General features: G+C 39.2%; 1 protein-coding gene across 3 annotated transcripts in view; it reads left to right on the top strand.

Annotated features, from left to right (window-relative positions):
- Positions 1-3,203: 3,203 nt before the first annotated feature.
- The window catches only part of nherf1a (NHERF family PDZ scaffold protein 1a), a 29,536-nt gene continuing 12,793 nt past the window's right edge, over positions 3,204-19,946 (top strand). For all 3 annotated transcript variants that reach the window (XM_084741087.1, XM_084741088.1, XM_084741086.1), the window contains exon 1: positions 3,204-3,908. In XM_084741087.1, the coding sequence (XP_084597213.1) occupies positions 3,438-3,908 (471 nt within the window). In that variant the 5' untranslated portion in view covers positions 3,204-3,437. The remainder of the gene's footprint in view (positions 3,909-19,946) is intronic.

Genomic DNA, 19,946 nt, shown 5'->3' on the forward strand with positions numbered 1-19,946 from the left:
ATATATCTACAATTTAAAGCTGCATTAATTGATTTACACATTTCTTTTTGGCCACTAGGAGGCAGCAGAACAAATTTTAAACACTGACATATTATGGCCTTGAAAAATTCTTTTGGGAATCACTTTTGTAGACTGTTTCCTTTTAACACGACAAGCATTCATGGAGACAGCAGCTTGGTCACGGGCCTGAGCTTCATACTGACACTCTTGGTACCCTTCTCTGTGCTCTAGTTAGTAATAATAAATATGCAACATCCAGCTAGATTTTCAAAATAAAGGCACAAAAAAGACTTGACTAGGTTTAGGAAAAGCAAGTAGTTTGTTTTTCAATAATTATCTTAGTTAAATAAGTTCACATATGTAACGTAACTTATGTAACATAATTTGCAAACATTGCATAAGTTAAACAAAATCACAGCTGACTAATGAGCCCCAGTCCCCTGAGTGAAATAAGTACCTTAGGTAAGTTCATGTATGTAATGTAACTTACCTAACTTAACGTATGTAAAAATAAATTAATGTTGTTGCTGCACTTTGTTTACCAGCGAGTTCCTAACTTGGACGTTTGTTGTTTGGCCTGTACTAAACGGTGGATTTAGCAGATTTTTTTATCTAAAAAAAAGCACCGAGTTTTAATTAGTTTTCATGAAGCTAAAATGCTATACTTGGCGGAGGGGAACTGCAGAGTCGAGTAATAATATTTTGTAACTATCGGCAACATATTTTTCAATTATAGTCATTTTATCCATTGGTGATCAAAAATATTAATTAGTGCAGCTTTAAGGAACTAACGATGTCAGAACAACAGCTCCATGTTCAGGTTATACTGGAACACAAGTAAGTTTATGAACTTCTGTTTGACAACAGTATGCAATGCTCTTCTGCAAATATTTCATATTGGTCAGTTACCATGTGGATGCTGTGACTCAGTTTGGACAGCTCAGGTCTGACACACATTATTATCTAAAATTATTCAGATTGTGGCCATTAGACCTTGTATATATTGAACAGTTATTTGTTGCTGCCAAAAGTTGTCTTTGACGTGCTGTATGCTGCATAAAAATAAACTATTTTTAACTGAGCACACATTATATTAAGTCTCCCCTGCAGTCACCCACCAGATGGTAGTTTACTGTCACCACATGGGTGTGAGGGTGTGTGTGTATGTGAGAGATTGCAATCAGTTACATGACCACAAAACACCTGACAAACAATTATGTGTCCTTGAACTTCTTTAATATTGATCTTAACTGGATCATGAAACATGTGTCAAGATCAACCACAATATGTAGTGAAGCTGTTATAAAATCTGCAGGAATAAACAGAAACTTCCTATTTGCGGGTCGGCCTTCAAAATTAAAGCATAGCAGCATTTAAAAACCAGAATTCATTTTTACCTTTGATATTAACCTCAACTCCAACAAGGGAGAGTTTGTATCTCAGTGGTCTTATAGTAAAGTTATATCACTGTTAGGAGGCTACGTATCTACTTTAGTAGATACTAATTGCTCTCCTCTGTTGAGGACCTATGTGAAGTTTTGATCTTTCTTTGACCAAATTTTACTGCAATTTTTGCTTGTTTAAAAAGTTCAGATTTCTAATGATCCTTCAGAGAAAACCACAGCCTTCAGAGGTGTAAAGCTTGTCTTTGGATTTTAAAAAGGTCTGACATGTTGTGCCTGCCTGCACATGATGATGTTAAGTCATGACTGAAAAGATCACATGCTACAGAACTAATTAATGTTATTAGTAACACATGTTCTTTTTAACACTGACATTTTTAATTCTTATTGACTTGTCACCATTTTGCATCCCAAGCAATTGCATGAGTGCAACAAATCAGCCTTTACAGTGAGAGTCTCATATGAAAACAACAATATAAGATTCACAGATAGCAGGAACTGGAACTCAGACATTAAGAAAAGAAAAATATTTTGAAATTACATTAGTTACCCAAAATATTGTTGCTAGCCAGGCTTGTAGCAGGACTTAAACATACAGAGGACATAAATTCAAGTAGAGCCTCATCTCTGATAATTTTCCAGAAACTTGAAAATTCTCAAAAATCTTCTATTCATTTGGATTTTTTTCCATACTGGATTACTTCACCCACGGATGCATGATATTTACAATTTTTGCCAAAACACAATATTTTTAAATTAATTTTGGTTCTTTGCAGACACTGATATATACACTTTTTTGTCATCTAATTGCTGAGAACATCAAGTCTCTCCTGTAGAAGAATTAATGTCCAGTTCGCCTTTATTGGCCGATATCGACAATGTGCCAAAATTATCATGCAGTTTCATCATCAATTATTAATTATTTAAAATTAATTATATGCTTTTCTATATGATGCTCTAAAAACAAGTGCCAGAATTATTAGACAAAAAGTCTGAATTTTTATCTCATATTTTGTTTCACTTTTTATCTCATAATTGTGGCTTTCTATCTCACAATTCTGACTTTTTATGTAATAATTATGATTTTTACATTGTAATTTAAACATTTTTATCATAATTCTACCTTTTTAAATCTCTTAAATATTACTTTTTCGACTTTTTTCAATCTTATAATTATGACTTTTTTTTAAATTAAAATCTATTACTTTTTAAGTCATAATTTCAACTTTTTATCTCCTAATTTTGACTTTATCAAATATTTGTATCATTTTATCTTGTAATTTTGGCTTTTTTTTCCTCATATTTTTTATATAAAAAATCTCTTAATTATGACTTATTATCTCATAATGTTGTCTTTATCTTGTAATTTAAACATATTATCTCATAATTATGACTTTTTAAAAGTGTCTTAATTCTGACTTTTTATTAACCTTATAATTAATGACATTTTATCCCTTGACTTCAGCTTTTTATCTCATAAATGTTGGCTTTCTATCTCATAATAATGACTTTTTAAATCTCATAATAATGACTTTTTAAAAATCTCTTAATTCTAACTTTTTAACTCGTAATTTCAACTTCTTTAACTCATGGTTATGACTTTTTTTAATCTCATAATTATGACTTGCTATGATAATACCTGTTCTTTGACGGCGGAAATGGGCTTTCACACACCCACCTGTACTGAACATTTAGCTTTTATTTTGAAAATCTGGTGACACGTGTTAACGCCATTTTGACAGCTTGACAGTGGTGGTACCTCCGCTGAGCACGAGACGTAGTCGGATTGGACGTGAAAAGAAGATTGTGACAGAGCAGCCAACAGGGGGAGGATCTGTGAGGCAGGCGCTCGGAGTGAAAACGCAACGTTAGCCGTTGAAAGTTTACTGCGATTTAGTGGAGCGGAAGTGCAAGTCTGGTGAAGTCAGTGAGTGTAACAGGTGTCAGTGTGTCGGTGGTTGTTGTGTGACTCCTTATTAGAAAGTGGTTTGTATAGTGCGGACAGAAGTTTTCGTCGGTTAGAAGAGTACCAACATGTCAAAACTCCGACCCAGGCTGTGTGTGCTGGAGAAAGATGCCAGCGGCTACGGGTTCCACCTGCACGGAGAGAAGGGCAAGACCGGCCAGTTCATCCGGCTCGTGGAGCCCGACACTCCCGCCGCTGTGGCCGGGCTGCTCGCGGGCGACCGCCTGATGTTCGTGAACGGAGAGAGCGTGGAGGGCGAGAGCCACCAGCAGGTGGTCGCCAGGATACGGGCCACCGTCGGGGCGCTGGAACTTATCGTGGTGGACAACGACACGGCTGAGCTGCTCAAGCAACACAACCTGCAGTGTCGGAAAGAGTTCGTCACGGAGGGGATTCCCCTGCCCGGCCGGGACAGCGACTCAGAGCACGCGGACACACACAGCAACGGCACCCCGAGGGAGTCTACCCCAGTCCCGCGCGAGAACGGGGATGCTTCCTCCGAGAGGTCGGACAGGCTGAGCGTTAGCTCCAGCACCAAGGTACAGTGAAGCACAGCAACTCACTCTGATCAAGCACATTTTACTTAGTGGACCACAGACTAATCATGATATTAAATGAAATGAAATGAAATTATATTCTTGAGCAAACATATTTAAAATATATATAATGATGACTAAATGAGTGTCACTTTTTTTTTCTTTTAATTTTGGTGTCAGGTCAAAAGGTCAGCTGTTCCTCTTGAGCTGTGAATAGTAGTAGATACAGCGATAAAAATCCAGTATCATGTCATTTTGTGTCAGTACATATTATATTAATGTAAAATTGCTTTTATTGTATCCACAAGCAATTTTAGTTGAACAACAGTTTATTTTGTTGTTGAAACCTGAAGACGTTCATGCAAAAATGGTTATCACATATCAGAGGTGGGAAGTAACTAAGTACAAATACTTTGTTACTGTACTTAAGTATATTTTTCAGGCAAATGCTTTATTTGAGTATTTATTTTTCTTGCAACCTTTTACTTTTAATCCCTACATATTAACACAAATATCTTTCTACTCCTTACATTTAAAAAATAGGCTTGTTACTTTAGTTTTCATGCATTAATTTAAACCTAAATGGCTGTGACAATAACGCATAGGACAGATAATTCCTTGGTGTATCCCATCAGTGGATACCATACACAACAGATGTAATAGAACGAAAAAGACATAACAGGACAAGTAATATGTAAGAAGACAAAAAGTAAGGAATGTGTGTACAGCCAGAGATATTTAAGGGACAGTTACCATGGTTAAATCCATTAAAATTGTATTTATATAGCCTACTTTCACTATTTGCCTCAGGGGACTTTACAATCTGTACAGTGTGTGACACACACTGTTTTTTAACACCCTTATACTATATATAGTATATATATGTCATCTCACATATGTCAGGCCTATATGCTGATGTATTCCTTATTCTACTTGTCAGTGTGTGCAGAACTTAAGCACAGTTCATTCTATATTACCTCGTCATAGGAGTCGGAACCTGTCATATAAATCAGCCAAAACAGCAGCGCCCCAAACTTCAATCCATCCTATCTGATCTGAGACCACTCCTGCCGCTGAACTGCAAAGGTTATGAGGAAATAGATCCTTTTATTAAGTAGCCACTTCCACAGCCAGTGAAAGGCTATAAGCTCAGACAGAGAGGTGACACAGCACCGTGAAATGTTCCAGGCCTCGACTCATTCCTGTTCAACAGACTCTTTGTCATAGAAATGTCTATCAGTCTCTCTGCCTCCCGTCTTGAATTCCCCCGTCAGGTTTGGCTTGTCAGACCAGAGGCCTTGTCACTTTGATGCATGTCAGCGAGACAGAGGACCTTTTTTACACTATTATTAATTATCATCTGATCGGATCTTGGGAGATATGAATCAACAGAATGAGATAAAAATAGTGCTTCAATGCACACACCCAGAGTGTCTAGACTTAAGTGCTGGATGGAGGTGCTTCACAGTGCCTGATTATCTGATTTTGTTCATGGTACCACAATTAACAACGCCCTGTCTGAAACTCTGAGACCTTCCACCATATCAGACTTCGAGGTACTTGGACACACATTTCCTTTCTTGGATTACCATAATCCTGCCTGTTTCAAAGACCAGCCTTTTGTTGTCGGTTATGAAACAATTTTATGAGGTTATTCTTTGAAATGGTTATAAACATGGGAAGATTTTGTAGGCTATGTTACTGTTTTAGTCAGTGCAAAGTCTGGGCCCTGATTTAAATGTTGTGTAACAGTAATGCAAAATAGCCTCATTGTGGAGGTGTTTAGCCATTTGCCGAGTTCTGAGAAATGGAAGTGGTTTTAAAATAATGGGACACTTGGTTATTTTTAGACTGGCCCCCTATGAGTAAGTAGGAGTCAAGGGTGAGCTACAAAAGAACATGGAGGTACTGCTAGTGATTCAGCGTTTTTTGTGGCTTATTTGCATTATTGGTCTATTAAAGTTTAAAAAAAAAAACAATTCTGTTAATTGATGATTCATTTCAGTTCAAATGGACATGGACAGTGGCCACGCGTGGACAAACGGCCACTTCACACCACTTCATAACATACAGTGAGTGAGCGGACTGTAGCAGATTGAGCAAAGTCCATGTTTACATGACAACAGTCTCGCTAAAAAAGGTAGAGTTTTTCCTTTGCGTTTTAAAAAAACTCCGTGTTCAGATGAAACGTTGTGAAGATGATCCCCAGGCACACGGATCAGCAGACAGAAAACGCTGTAGTATCCGTGCAGTCCAGCAGTTGGTGGTGTAGCTTTGTAGTGAAACAGCACAGAATAACACCACACGCCTTCGGTCAAAAACATTCCTCTACAGAGTGGTGAGTACAAACAAACAAGAATATAATGCTGAATGCACAACTGAAAACCTCTTCATTTTACCCGAGGAGCGTTAATAAACTCAGTAGAGTCAGCAGCACAAGCGTAGCTCATTAGTCAACCCTTGTTTTTCTTGTCCTACTTGCGCAAGGCTAGTTTGATTGAAAGCGAAATACGCATGTGTGCGACGTCGGCGTTTTCACAGGAACAAAGTATTGCCAGTTTACACAGTGATGGTAAGGGTGGTGTTTTCGGAAGATTACGCTCTGGAACACGGTTTAAAAAGTTTGTTTTCAGGCCCCCAAAACGCTGTTGTTGTGTGAGCAAATGTTTATAGTTTATAGTTTTAGATTTGTATAAACTTGTTTCTATGTAGTTGCGGGACACATTACTTACTTTTAACTCTTCCCAATTTCTTTCCAAACCTCAAGTTGTTTGTGGATATCCTCATAAAAAAGGCTGCTATGGATTGTATAAGATATGCTGCTTCATAACCCCATAAATATGTCACTTGTCACCCATGTTGATAGGAGGGAACTCAACTTGAATCCAAGTCGTATGACTCAAATCTGTGCCTCTGCCTTTATCTATATGAATCTCCTACATGTAAGCACATTCTGCTTAGGACTGTGACGGTATGGATTTTTGTCTGATTGCAATGACAGAGCAACATACTGCCGTATGGCAGGTTACTGCCTAATAATTACTCTTCATTGGACTGGTAGTAAATGTACAGTTCAGGTTTGTAAATTGCAGCTTCTCAAGACCAAGAAAAATCTCGGCTGTGAGTGAGGCAGGTTAACCCTGAAGCATGTTGAGCAGTAAAGGCTATGTTAAGCTAATGCTTGTGCTAGTGTTTTACCTTTACAGTGTCAGCTCTGTGTGATTGTATCCCTTTCAGAGGCCTTGTAATCCAGCCTTCAACTGCAGTATCTTTGATTGATGATAAATCTAACCCCAGATGTCTTCAGTAGTTATTCCTTCATTTTTCTGTCTTGAAAGCAGTTGTTGTTGTTGTTAGCCAGCTCACTGGCAATCCCAAGATGTCTTGGGTTGTGTATATTGACCAGTCAGAGGTTGTGTTCCTGACTTGTGTGTGACAACACTGATCCATAGATGTATTGACAGAACCATATGCTGATCTCGACACGAGATTGACCCTTCAAAATAAGCGTGTTGATGACTGTAATGAGCTCAACCCCACAGTAGGCATTGTGGTAATCATGACAGCCCTTATTCTCCCCCTGCTCTGCCGTTATAAATGGGATGTCTAGCTCTCTGTGTCATTCTACGTAGGTGGCTCCTTCCCCGTCACTAATACTCTGACCTCCAGTAAGTGAACAGTCCAGGCTGGTTGGCTGAGATGCTACAAACCTCCAGCTACATTCCTCCCTGATGGGAAACTTGGCAGAGCCTGACTGATGGTCTTATACTGGCTTCTGATACCAGCCTCCCAGTGGGATACGCTTGAGTGGGTTGGCCAACGATGACGTGAAACTGGCCCTGCTGAACACAATCATGGTTACGCTTCAAACAATAGTTCCTTTCACGTGATTGTCTTTGGTCGGACTTGGTATTGCAGTCCAGGGCTCAGTCACCAAACCTTTTTCACGCTAGATTAAGTGAAATCCTCATGGTGATAGTCTCAACAAAGACTTGGATATCTAATTCTTCAGAGATTGTTTTTTCCTTGAAGATAAAAGCATGAAGTGAGTGAGCATGTCATCATATTATGGTAACATCCTGGCCTCCAGCGGCTCAGTCCTCCACCACTCCGAGGGCTGTCTATCGGTCACCATAGAGATCCCCAGCAGCAGAAAGAGGCTTTGTCCACAGTGTTTGCATGGGGAGAAAGGCTTCTGGGCCAGGGAGGAAAGGAGAGAGCACTCTCACGCCTCAACAAGGAGGCCACGCTGACCCTGAAATACCTACACCCTCACTTAACACACACTGTCAATAGGGGCTGGAGGGAAGTGAGAATATGTGGGTGTGGGCGAGAGGGGACTGGCCACGGGATTAAACAGCAATTTGTTCTTCTCTACTTGTTGATGTGAAGATGTCAAACAAATGATGAATGGGATCCTAAATGATTGGGTGTTAAAAGTGTTGAGGCACCGCTCAGTATAATAGGGTTCTTGACCAAAAGTAAAAAGTTGGTGCTTTTCCTTCCCACAAATCCATTCAAGTTTGTTCAGACCCATTATATACACCCTCAAGATACAACATAAACAAGTGTCCAATGTTACCTTGCGAGGCAGCTGAATACACAAAATCACGTAAGCATCCATCTTGTCAGGCTTCAAGTCATCCATTTGTGTGTACACTAAAAGTGGTGCAGCCAATCAGTGTCCCAAGAGGGACTACTGGCAGCTGCAGGCATGGTTTCAGCAAGAAGAGTCCATGGAAGCAACTCATCTCAAACAAACAATGGTGGCTCCTGAGGAGGTTAGCGTAGATACTGTGATAGCATCAGTTATATCAGAACTAGAGAGTATTTCTTCATTGAAAGGAGAGCAAAAAATGGCAGTGAAGGCTTTTCTCCATGGAAACATATTTTCACTTATCTCCCAACTGGCTTTGGTAAGAGTTTTGTCTGATTGGTTGAAGTTCGCCCGTGTTAGACGTGATATACAGATGATTCATCCAATCACCTGCCGAGTGTTTTTTGGAAAGTGCTTGCCCTTTTCCGAACAGTATCTAGGGAGGACTTCCCAGATGGTCATGTGTAACAAACCATCTGGGGTGCTAGCTAGCAATGAATACTTTGCTGTTTTCATAGAATTTCGAATTACAAGGTGCAAAGAAAACAGGACATTTGTGGAACTCTATAACATTGTGTTTGTGAGGGCTTGAGTATGGGTCTAAAAGTTGGTGGCCCCAGGGGTCCACCTACAACATTTCATGCCATTGTTAATGTCGACTCCTGCCGCCTGTGAGGCCTCGCCAATACTACAACCTTACAGTCCCACAAACATCCTGATTCCTTTGCGCCCTTTAGTTAAACCTTGTATGAAAACGGTGAACCCAAACAGTGAACAGTTTGGGTTTATTAAGAATACTGAAACTGCTAATGTGATTCTTATAGAAGAACCAGAGACACAAAAGGCAGACTTCGAAAAAAGGATATGGCAAAGAAAATTTGGAAGTTAATGAAAGCAGGAGTTTAGTGGCTAGAATATGACACATCTAAGGACATAATATATTGCGGTGTGTGCCGCCAGTTTCCTCAATTAGATGTGAAGTCTAGCTTGTTTTCTTTGGAAAGAATGCCTTCAGGAAACACCACATCATAGTGATTTTAGTTATGAAGGTTGTGTTAAGTTGCGTTAAATTGCCTTTGTTTTATTGATTTGACATTTACTGACATTTACTGGGGTTGTGTATTGCCAAAAATCTGGTGATACAATAGATCTCATATTGCAGGGATTGTGATTCAAGATATTGCGATGTCTTGTGATATGGTCAGCAAGGTGATATACACTGCTATTTTAGGACACACCACCATATATAAAATCTGAGTTAAAAAGTTTTTTTTATGCAACCAGAACACTGAAGATGGATTACATCACTGCTATCTACCAGTCGGGGGTTTTAACACAACACAAAGTAAACCAATGCCACAATATCATGATTCAGTGTCTATGTTTTCTTACACCATTAAAGGTTACATTTTGGCCACCATAAATGTGCTTTGACAACCAAATCTAGGGGCTTTGTAGCACAAGGGGCCAGTACCTGCAGAGACTTATGTCACCCTGTGCGCTCCTTTTTTCCACTCCCTGTTTGCAGTTATAGAAGACTTTGATCCTCAGAGTCAGAATGAAGGCCTTGAGGCAGCTCTCAACTTTCCAAGAGATCATTTCTTCTTCAGTGTTTCACAATGTCTCTTATCAGCAAGCTCATATAAGCCTGGGAAAGAACAATTAATCTGGCACTTTGTTGATTCAGGAGTAGTGGATGCTATAAATCTGTATTACTGTCATGTTTCTCAACAGTTGCCGCAGTTATTCCATTGATCGATTGTCTGCAGCTGTAGTATAATGTCAGTAGATGAGAGACAGGCTTGGAGTTTCCAGCCAATGAGTAGGTGTATAATATTTGGTTTCAGTGCATTATTAAACATAGCCTCAAGCATTTTTTAGGTTTTATAGCGCTGAACTGTTTAGTCAGTTAATTGATTAACCAATGCTGGAATACTTTAGTGAACAGACTGTGTAATGGCAGTATTGTTTCTAAATGGTCTCAAACTATCTGCAGCATTTTTACTCAGTCAGCATGTATACCAACTACAGTTGTATCTGCAGTTGATGGTTTTTATCAGTCGGCTCTCATAAATGGGTAGAAAGATAATTGCTGATTTTGATTACTGATTAATAAGTTAGGTAATTTTTCAGGCAAAAATGCCAAACATGCTGGTTCTTGTAGCCCAGGGGTCTGCAACCTTTACAAGCAACAGAGCCATTTTGAGCCAAAAAGAGAAAAAAGAAATCTGTCTGGAGCCGCAATTCTCTTTGCCCTGAAGACTTTTTAGGCATCCATAGAGACCCAAGAAGACAAACTATCATCAAAATTATACTTGTATAACTATACTATACTTATACTTAAGTATACTTAAGTATACTTATACTTAAAAAAAACTATTGCAGCATGTTTTAAGTCATCTAAACTATTTCATAGACTGACAACAATGATAAATGACAATAAAATGTTTTTTTTAAATAATAATTATTAATTTCAATATAATTTTGTGCCAAAGCCACAGGGAGCCACTGGAGAGGAGCTAAAGAGCAGCATGTGGCTCCGGAGCCTCAGATTGCGGACCCCCGCTCTAGCCTCTGTTGACGTTAACATGCTAACCAGCTAGCTTCAGCCTGTTCTGTCTCATATTTTCCACTTTGTACCTCAAGCGGCGATAGTGAGTCACTGTAGTGTCCAGTCTGCCCTCAGGCCAACAACATCAAAGTGGTTCTCTTGCGAGGTTTGGCTTCAAGGCTGACTATGCCGGAACCACCACCTGTCCCCACCTGAACCCAGCATGTCTCTCAGAGTCAGAGTCCTGGTCAGAGCCATTCTAAATCACCTCAGTGCTGTTAATCTCTATCATCAAACTGACTTTTGTCGGCCTCGGAGGGTGTGTTTGCCCCAGGTCTGGATGTGTTCGCAGGAAGGCTACAGTACCTGGGTCTGTTGCTTGCTTGGTCCCATTTCTGGCCCATATTCTGGCACCGCTCCCTCCCCGCTGGGTCCCTCTCGCCCAGGGTCTGAAAACCCCCTCCTCCTTCTGGCCCAGAGCACCTGTGTTAGACCAACCAACACTCCCCTGGTGCTCTGGACTTCTAGCTCCACAGCTAACTGAGCCAACTAGCTAACAGCATCTTAATTTTCTGGTGATATGCTGCCTCCTATTTGTTTGGAGTTTCAATTCGACAGGTGGACAATTCTTATATATAGCTTCTTTTAGAGACTTTTGAGTCAAATCATTTGTTTTTATAAATCCATTGACTATATGTGTGTTTTGGGGGAATTTCTCATCAGGGACCTGGACCTGGATCAAAGAACACTTGAACACAAAGTCCAGTTTGTACGTGTACAGGTGGAAAGGTGGTCTCGAGTACAGTTCATGTATACGTGGGTACGTTTTGTATCATGTGTGTATCAAAACAAGGAAGTGAACTGCTATTGGGATCTTGTGATTGGCTGTCTTTTCTACATCATAGCAACAACATGAACAAATGTTGTGTTGGTGATGATGCAAGCGTACTTGGGTACAGAACAACATTACTAATGTGAAAGCTGACTGGAGGGCAATTGTACTCAGGCACGATACACAGCCATTGTACCTAATGCGAACACACCTTAATTACACATCACTGACAGTTTTACATTGTGTAAAAACGAGTCTGTAACAGTGTGTAATATTTTTAATGACCCTTTTTTGTCTTCACCAGTCAAGTTTCTCCAAAAGAAAAGTGAGGAAAAAACACAAAGTTTTGTTCCTGAGACTAAATCTTGATGAGGTTGCCTGCAGGAGCAACTTTCCATCAGATGGTTCTTTATATGGGCTGACATCCAAAACAAACTCCATAAAAGTGCTGCTGGCGTCAGCTGACTGGGATCCTCGCTGCCTCACTGTTTTCTTAGTGACATAGTCTAAATAAATACGCACACAGATACAAAATCGGCCGCCGGCGTCTAAGCCTCCATTTCAGCCCTTTATTCTTAGCTATAGAGAACATGTAGCCATTCATTCATTTTTCAGGATTTTCCACTTGAGGTTAACCAAGGACATGCTACTGACACTGAGATGACAGGAGATGATCATTTTCTTCCCTTCAGCTCTGACTGGACCGTGCAGTTAAGCTGTCCAATGAAAGCCTACTGATCCATCAAGATTTAATCGGGGTCTTTGGCATGACAGGGATTATAATTACATTTGGTGTGAGCAATTAGGAAAGTGTCTTTGAAGTCTCTCCTCCTCTCAGACTGTGAAGGCACTGATACTATGTTACATATTGGGCTTTGACCCCAAGCTTTGGGCCTTCAACTCTCATCAGTCAGCAGTTGCTAAACTGAGAGTTCAGCATGACCAAACAGATTGGGATGATTATAGAGCACAGAGGGCAAGGGGAAGTGTGTGCGGATATGAAAATACATCATTTTTGTCACCGTTCCCTTTCACACGCTCTGTTATGCTGTCAAAGTTAGCTAAGCTTAAAAAAAATACTGTTAATAAAAAAAGATTCTGCAAACCATCCATTTACAGCTGTTTGGGGCTGGGTTGCGGTGGCCAGAGGGGAATAAGCAAATTAGCCCAAACATCTTTTTCCCATCCTAATTCATTCAGAATGTTCAGAGTCTGCTCTGCAGTCTCGTCCCAGAAGGATGTTGTCTAAAAATTTCCAGGGGCATTCACACGGCCCGCTGGATCAGATGCCTGAACCACCTCAAATGATTCCTTTTATGTGAAGAAATATGGTTCTACACCAGGCGTCTTTCAGATCTCTGAGTTCTTATCCCCGTTTCTAAGGGGAGCTCATTTTGTCTACTTGCTAATGGCAAGCTAACAGTAATCTGCACGGACATTGCAGTGAAAAACAGTTTTAAATTGTTCTGATGATATTTCAATGAGATGAGTGCTAACTAAAAAAATTATTTTAGCCCACCAGGAAACTTTTTTCTGTTTAGTCTCACTCATGAGCCCAGACTCTGTGCAAAAGAAACTTCATCACCAGCTAATGTCAAACATTAGCTTTAGCTATGATTATTTTCATCATCAATTAATCTGTTGATTATTTTCTTGATTAATAGATTAGTTGTTTGATCTATAAATGTTGAAAAATGTTGATTTGTGTTTCTCAAAGCCCATGATGATGTCCTCAAATGTCTGTCTGAGTAAAGAAACTAGAAAATATTCACATTTAAGAAGCTGAAATCAGAGAATTTTGACCTTTTTATTTCTAAAAAAAATGCTCAAAGGATTATCTGATTATTCATATAGCTGGCATTAATTTAATAATTGATTAATAATCGATTATTCAGTTTATTGTTGCAGCTCTCATGGCCACAGAAGAACTTTTTGTGGCCATTGGACATAGGGCCATTGTGATTAATCATTAACTCTGTTTACTTTTTGTGTGTTAGAAAGCTGGATGGATGACTTTCCCCCTGTTGTGCTCCACTTAGCTTAATTTGACATCATATACTCCCCTAGGTAAAATCATTTCTATAGTTTAGTGCTAATCCTTATTTTCTTCTTTCTGAGAAGAGGTCAGGGAAAAAATGTTGACAAGTGGTATACATGAATTTTCAACAGCTGCATATTTTGTCAGTAAAGGCCACTTCTGCAACCACCTACACACACACACACACACACACACACACACACACACACACACACACACACACACACAAACACAAACAGCAGGTTCCTCTGTCAGCATACATGTTTGTATCTGCTGGGGTGGAGCCAATGAAGAAACCACTTCCTGTCCTTGTTGCGAGTTGCTATAGTGCTGAAGCTTCACTGTTTGTTTTTTTTGTCTCAGCCAGTTAATGATAACCATAATGCTTCATGTAGTGGCAGTTCTGTGTAGTTTACGGCGATTATGTAAGTTTATAACTTCCTCAAGCAATAAACACTGAGCTGCATGTTACCACATTCATCAGGCAAACACACAGTCAGTCAGATATGACCGAACAGTTTGGACAGTTTCACGTACCAGAATACATCTGACTGCTTTACCCTCCATGATTTATTTACTTCAGCAACCACTGTGTACAACACACAGGCAAACACTATATACTGTATGTAAAACTGTGCTACTGAAGTGCATGTTGGAAATGGTTTCTAGAGGTTAAATGAGGATGACAGAATGATGTGAAGCAGAGTGATGTGGCAGCAGCGTTCTTCACTGGGCTTTTCACCACAGAAAATGAGTCAGAATGAGCATGGCTGCCTGCCTGGTTTCTCATGCATAACACAATGGTTAAATGTTTTATACGAAAAGTAATTGTTACCACAACAACTGACAGATTAAACTACTCAGTCATCCAGCAGATATTTGAGTTACACAGCCAGTGCTACCAGACTTGGTTCACTTTGTAACTGATTTTGAATTTATTTAATGACGCCATGATTCCTAGTAGTATCTTTGTGTCAAGGTCCACCTACAAAGTTTTTCTCAGCTTTCAACCGCATTTCATGGCCTTCATCAGCAAAGGGAACTGGCTTGGCCATGAGATGTACTTCAGGAAGAGTAATATTAGCAATAAATCAACAAGATCATCACAAATATGACACTATTTTTTTCTGTTCCATTACTAATTCTGTTATCATATTGACTGACTGCTGAGCCCAAATTCTCTGATTTCAGCTTCTTAAATGTGAATATTTTCTGGTTTCTTCACTCCTCTCTGAATATTTTTGAGTTGTGATTTAAAAAAAAAAACATTTGAGGACATCATCTTGAGTTTTGGGAAACACTGATCAACATTTTTCACCATTCTATGGACCAAACAACTAATCAGTTAGTGGAGAAAGTGTCTGTCCCTTTGATCAATAATGAAACTGATCGTTACAGGATGTAAAAAACGTGGAGCACAGAAACCTCAGTTTTTCCATAGAGATTGTGGCAGGATTAAGTTACTTGATTAATCGTTTTTAGTAACTTTTTAAATAAAAAAAATCCTTATTAATTCAGAGAATAAGTTCCAAATCTGAGCAGATTTTCAATGCCAGCTTTACTGTTTTTGATACTCTGTGCTGCAGGTTGTTTCAGTCAGTATTAAAAACATGCTTGTTTGTTGCCCCAGTTGTATGTGCTGTTAACTTCAGTGAGGAGCTGCTGTAATCCATTGCACAACTCTTGCTGCTGAGGTGCACCATGGACTGTCGCAACCCCTCGACTCTTTCCGAGTTGATTATTTCAAAAGGTTGGCGTGAGGGCGGCTGTAAGGTTCTGCAGTGTCACAACACATGCAGCGCTCAAAGGCAAATTAATAACATGTTGGGATGTAGGTTTTTTTTCTCTCTCTCTCTCTCTCTCTCTCTCTGTGCAGTCGTAAAGGTTTCACATCGCACACGGCTCAGGGTTTCATTCTCAGTTCAAGGTCCTCCCAACAAGTCAGCTCTCTTTATGAGACACTAGGTTGGATGACAGGGTCTGATGTTTAACTAAAGCCAGCTGTAAAACCATTAACCTTTGATATATAACGAGCTTAGAGAATGCTTGTAATCGCTGCCTGCTACCCTTCACACTGTGGCTGTTTGTGGCAGATGTTATGTCTCTGTACAAAGTGCCATCCACCGAGCCTGCACCCAGCTCTCTGCTACACAAACTGCATGTTGTGCGTCTGTTATGCTGAATCCCCAGCAGCCTGCAGCTCTGTAGTTGACCTTTAACCTTCTTGCAGAGGAAAGCTTGAAAATGGCACATTTCAAACGATGGCTGGATGGAAAATGGCAGGTTTAGCCTGCCACTGTTGTTGTTGTTCTTTGTTTGTTTTAAGCATATGCCGTAGTGGGAAGTAACAATTAAGTAAGTAATGATTGCATATAGACAGCAGTATTTTTCTGTAGGATAATAACCATCAGTGATCCGATTCAAATTTTAGATTCATCTAGCATTTCTCAGAGCGAGTAACAGTCCAATGTATTTTATAAGATTATAAACATGTTATTTAATAATATTAATAACAACAAATCTCCACCTAAAACATCACAAAAAATAATCATAGCAACACTCAGTGAGTTATAGGTGCCGAGACAAATGGTGTTACAACCATCCCTGGTCTTCCCTACTTTATTTTTAGTTGCGCCTTATTAATTAATTATTTTCATATTAATGCCATGAAATTGGAAATTGAGACCACTTGTGAAGTTTTATTGACAGAGACAATGATAGTTGCTAAGCAACCAAGATGCTGCAGCTCCAACTGTGCAAAATGTAACAATATAACAGCTGCAATTTCTGTGTAGTCAATATGACCGCCTACGGCCAAAATGAATAACAATGATCAGATTTTCTTTGCCTTTTGTGTAGATTATATATTAAAAAAAACATTTTAAATGAATGTAACCCTCTTTTCTTGGTTGTTGGCATTCTCCAGTTCTGGGCTGTGGGTAATAAGTGGGACACATGTTGTTGTTATGTTCACCAAAATGGCAAGACACTACAAACACATCCCAACATTAACTCTCCTGTGTCACACTCATTACCTGTCCCCAAAACAAAGGCAGGTAGGAACCAGGTAGCTCATAACCAAGGGATGAATCTCTGTAAACACTGCGCATGAAAACATACAAATGAAACAATATCCAAAGTACTATAAATGACAATGAAATAATAAAGTACCCAGTACACTGTGCTGCTTATTAAGATACACAAAATTACACAGCACCTTAATCCAAAAATATAATGTTTACAGTAATTACAGTTACATTAACATACAGACACTTTTAGGAAAAGTCAGGTACCAGCAGCATTGTGTTTTTTAGTTCAACAAAGTTATTGCACATATATATTTAAAAATGCACCTTGGCTGTTCTGATTCACCAGCTAATCCAAGAAAGTTACAGAAGACGGGTATCCAGTCCCCGCTGTCCTCCAGACATCATGTGTGATGTGGCTCTGTCATCCCTGTATACATGAAAACAAGAAGAGAGAGGACCTGTCAGTGGAGTCGGCTCTCTCTCCCCACGTCAACAGCAGGATCACGTCCCATTAAAATGCCCGTTTTGTTTGTCCATATACAAATTAATTAGAAGCTGCATTTTCATCAAATTTACATAAACATTGTAAAATGCTGGCATGTTACAGAGACTCTGTGCTGGACTTCACCCAGAGGAGTTATTATCATACAGCATTTGCTGTCACTGCACTGTTGTTGCTGAGCGCCGTGCTGCTGATACTGTGGTTTTCCTGTGCATGAAGTGAAAGATCAAAAAGCAGGTCTCTTACGGGCGCTAGAAATCCTTGAAATTGTTTGAATTTTAATGTCGTTTTTTCCAAGTTTGAAAAGTGCTTGGATTTTGGATAAAGTGCTTGAAACTGCTTGAACCAAAGCGATTAATTAATCCTGTCACAATCTATTCACTTTTCATCTCTTTCCTGCAACGATTATTTTCATTGTTGATTTATCTGTCGGCCATATTCTCAATCAGTCACTTAGTTGTGTGTTCTGTAAAATGTCAGAAAATTCTGAAAAATGTCATTCAGTGTTTTCCAAAGTCCAAGATGACGCCCTCAAATATATTCTTTTGTCCACAATTCAAGAATATTCAGTTTACTGTCAGAGAGGAGTCAATAAACCAGAAAAAAAATCACATTTATAAGCTCAAATCAGACAATTTTGACTTGATTGACTAATAAATTATCAAAATATTTGGCGATTAATTTAATGATTGACTTATAAGCAATTAACTGATTCATTGTTGCGACTCTAATAGAAAGCCAAGTCTACTTACAGACAGGTGTCACATTTTGAAACATGAAACTTAGTTGTGGTTTCCTTTAATTTGTCTCTCTTCTGTAGGATTGGTTTATGCATTTTGAGTATGTGTCTGTATATAAATATGCCATTTACCATCGCTATAAGGTGATGGAAAAGCCTAAAAATGCACCTTGAAAGTGCTTGAATTTGACCTCAGGAAAAACCTGGAAAATCACAAAGTAGTGCTCAAATGTCACTTGAAATGCACGTGCTGTGATGCCGGTGATATGTAGAGAGATTTATGGAGATGTTAGACAAAGGACATGCCTGTGTGTGTGTGTGTGTGTGTGTGTGTGTGTGTGTGTGTGTGTGTGTGTGTGTGTGTGTGTGTGTGTGTGTGTGTGTGTGTGTGTGTGTGTGTGTGTGTGTGTGTGTGTGTGTGTGTGTGTGTGTGTCTCTGCCTCATGCTCTCAGGGTCTTCTTCAGATGGTATTGGCAGAGAGACAAAGACAGAGAGGTGTCAGTCTATCTCCGGCCACCTCCTGTGCCACAGGCAGATTCTCTGCTCCCCTGTGGTGCAGTAACTGGATTATATGGAGCTTGTTGACCTTACATGACTGGTTCAAATGCCTATCAGTAACCATGTTGTCTACTGAGCTAGTATACATTAAACAAAGTGTTAGTCATCATCCAAGGTCTGAACACCCTGTTTCTCCTCCTTAACAGCATTTCTACCAGCTGTTTCTGTGCAAAGCTAACTGAACCTCACCTTTTCTCTGTGGTCGAGTATCCCTCTCTTGTCTGTTTCATCTTGCTACGTCTGTTTTGTTACATAACTTGTAACATCTTTTTCATCTGGTTGTGTTGTTTTGTCTTAAGTCTTGTTATATCTTTTATGCCATTATCCAGTATTACACCTGTTTAATCATTATGTTGTTTTTTGTCTGAAGTCGTTTTCTTCTTACAACATCGTTTACAGTTTTTATCTCATTGTGTCTCGTGCATGATATGCACTGATGGATACACAAGAAATCATCTTTTCTATCTGTTCTGTCTTGGTTTTGGGAAGTCATTGCACAATGATGCAGAATAAAAATAATGAATTCCTCTAAAAAGCCATGAGACTAAAATAACAATCCTGTTTTTAAAATGTAAGGAGAAGCAAGTACAGGTATTAAGTTAAAATGTAGAGAGTTAAAAGTAAAAACAAACTCCAGTATAGTACAGATAAATCCATGCAGTGCTTCAGCCTCTAGTGTAATGATGTGAGCGTCCGTCTGATTTTCTTTCTGGAGATTCTTCATTTATCATAATTGTCAGATTTTTAAAAAAAACTTCATTAATCATGTAAATTGAAGCCAACGCTCTCAGCCATTAGTGAAGCAGTTCAGTTCAGCACTGTGCTTACACTCTGTCCCCTTTCTCAGCTATTGATACTATTTTCAACTTTTTCCTGCTCATTCTTACTTTAAGACAGAAACTGAATTCAAATCTTATGTTCCATATCTTAAATACATTATGAGGTTTATTCAAATCCCATTCACACTAATTAAAGCCTTTCCTTTATCCTTTCCTTTAAATGCTTCTGCAAACTGATTAAAGCCAGCAGTTTAGTGCATTATTGGTATTATTCACCTTTTCAGGCCAGCAGTGTAGACAAAAGAAGAGCAAAGATTCCTGGTTGAAGGAGAAACACATCTACTTTAAAATATTATGAAAGACTTGAGTATTATATTATATTCCTCTGAAAGACGCAGCTGTAGGATGTATGTGG

This window comes from Lutjanus erythropterus, chromosome 17 (genome assembly GCF_056507025.1).
Source record: "Lutjanus erythropterus isolate fLutEry1 chromosome 17, fLutEry1.hap2, whole genome shotgun sequence".
In the NCBI taxonomy this organism is placed as follows: Eukaryota; Metazoa; Chordata; class Actinopteri; order Lutjaniformes; family Lutjanidae; genus Lutjanus; species Lutjanus erythropterus.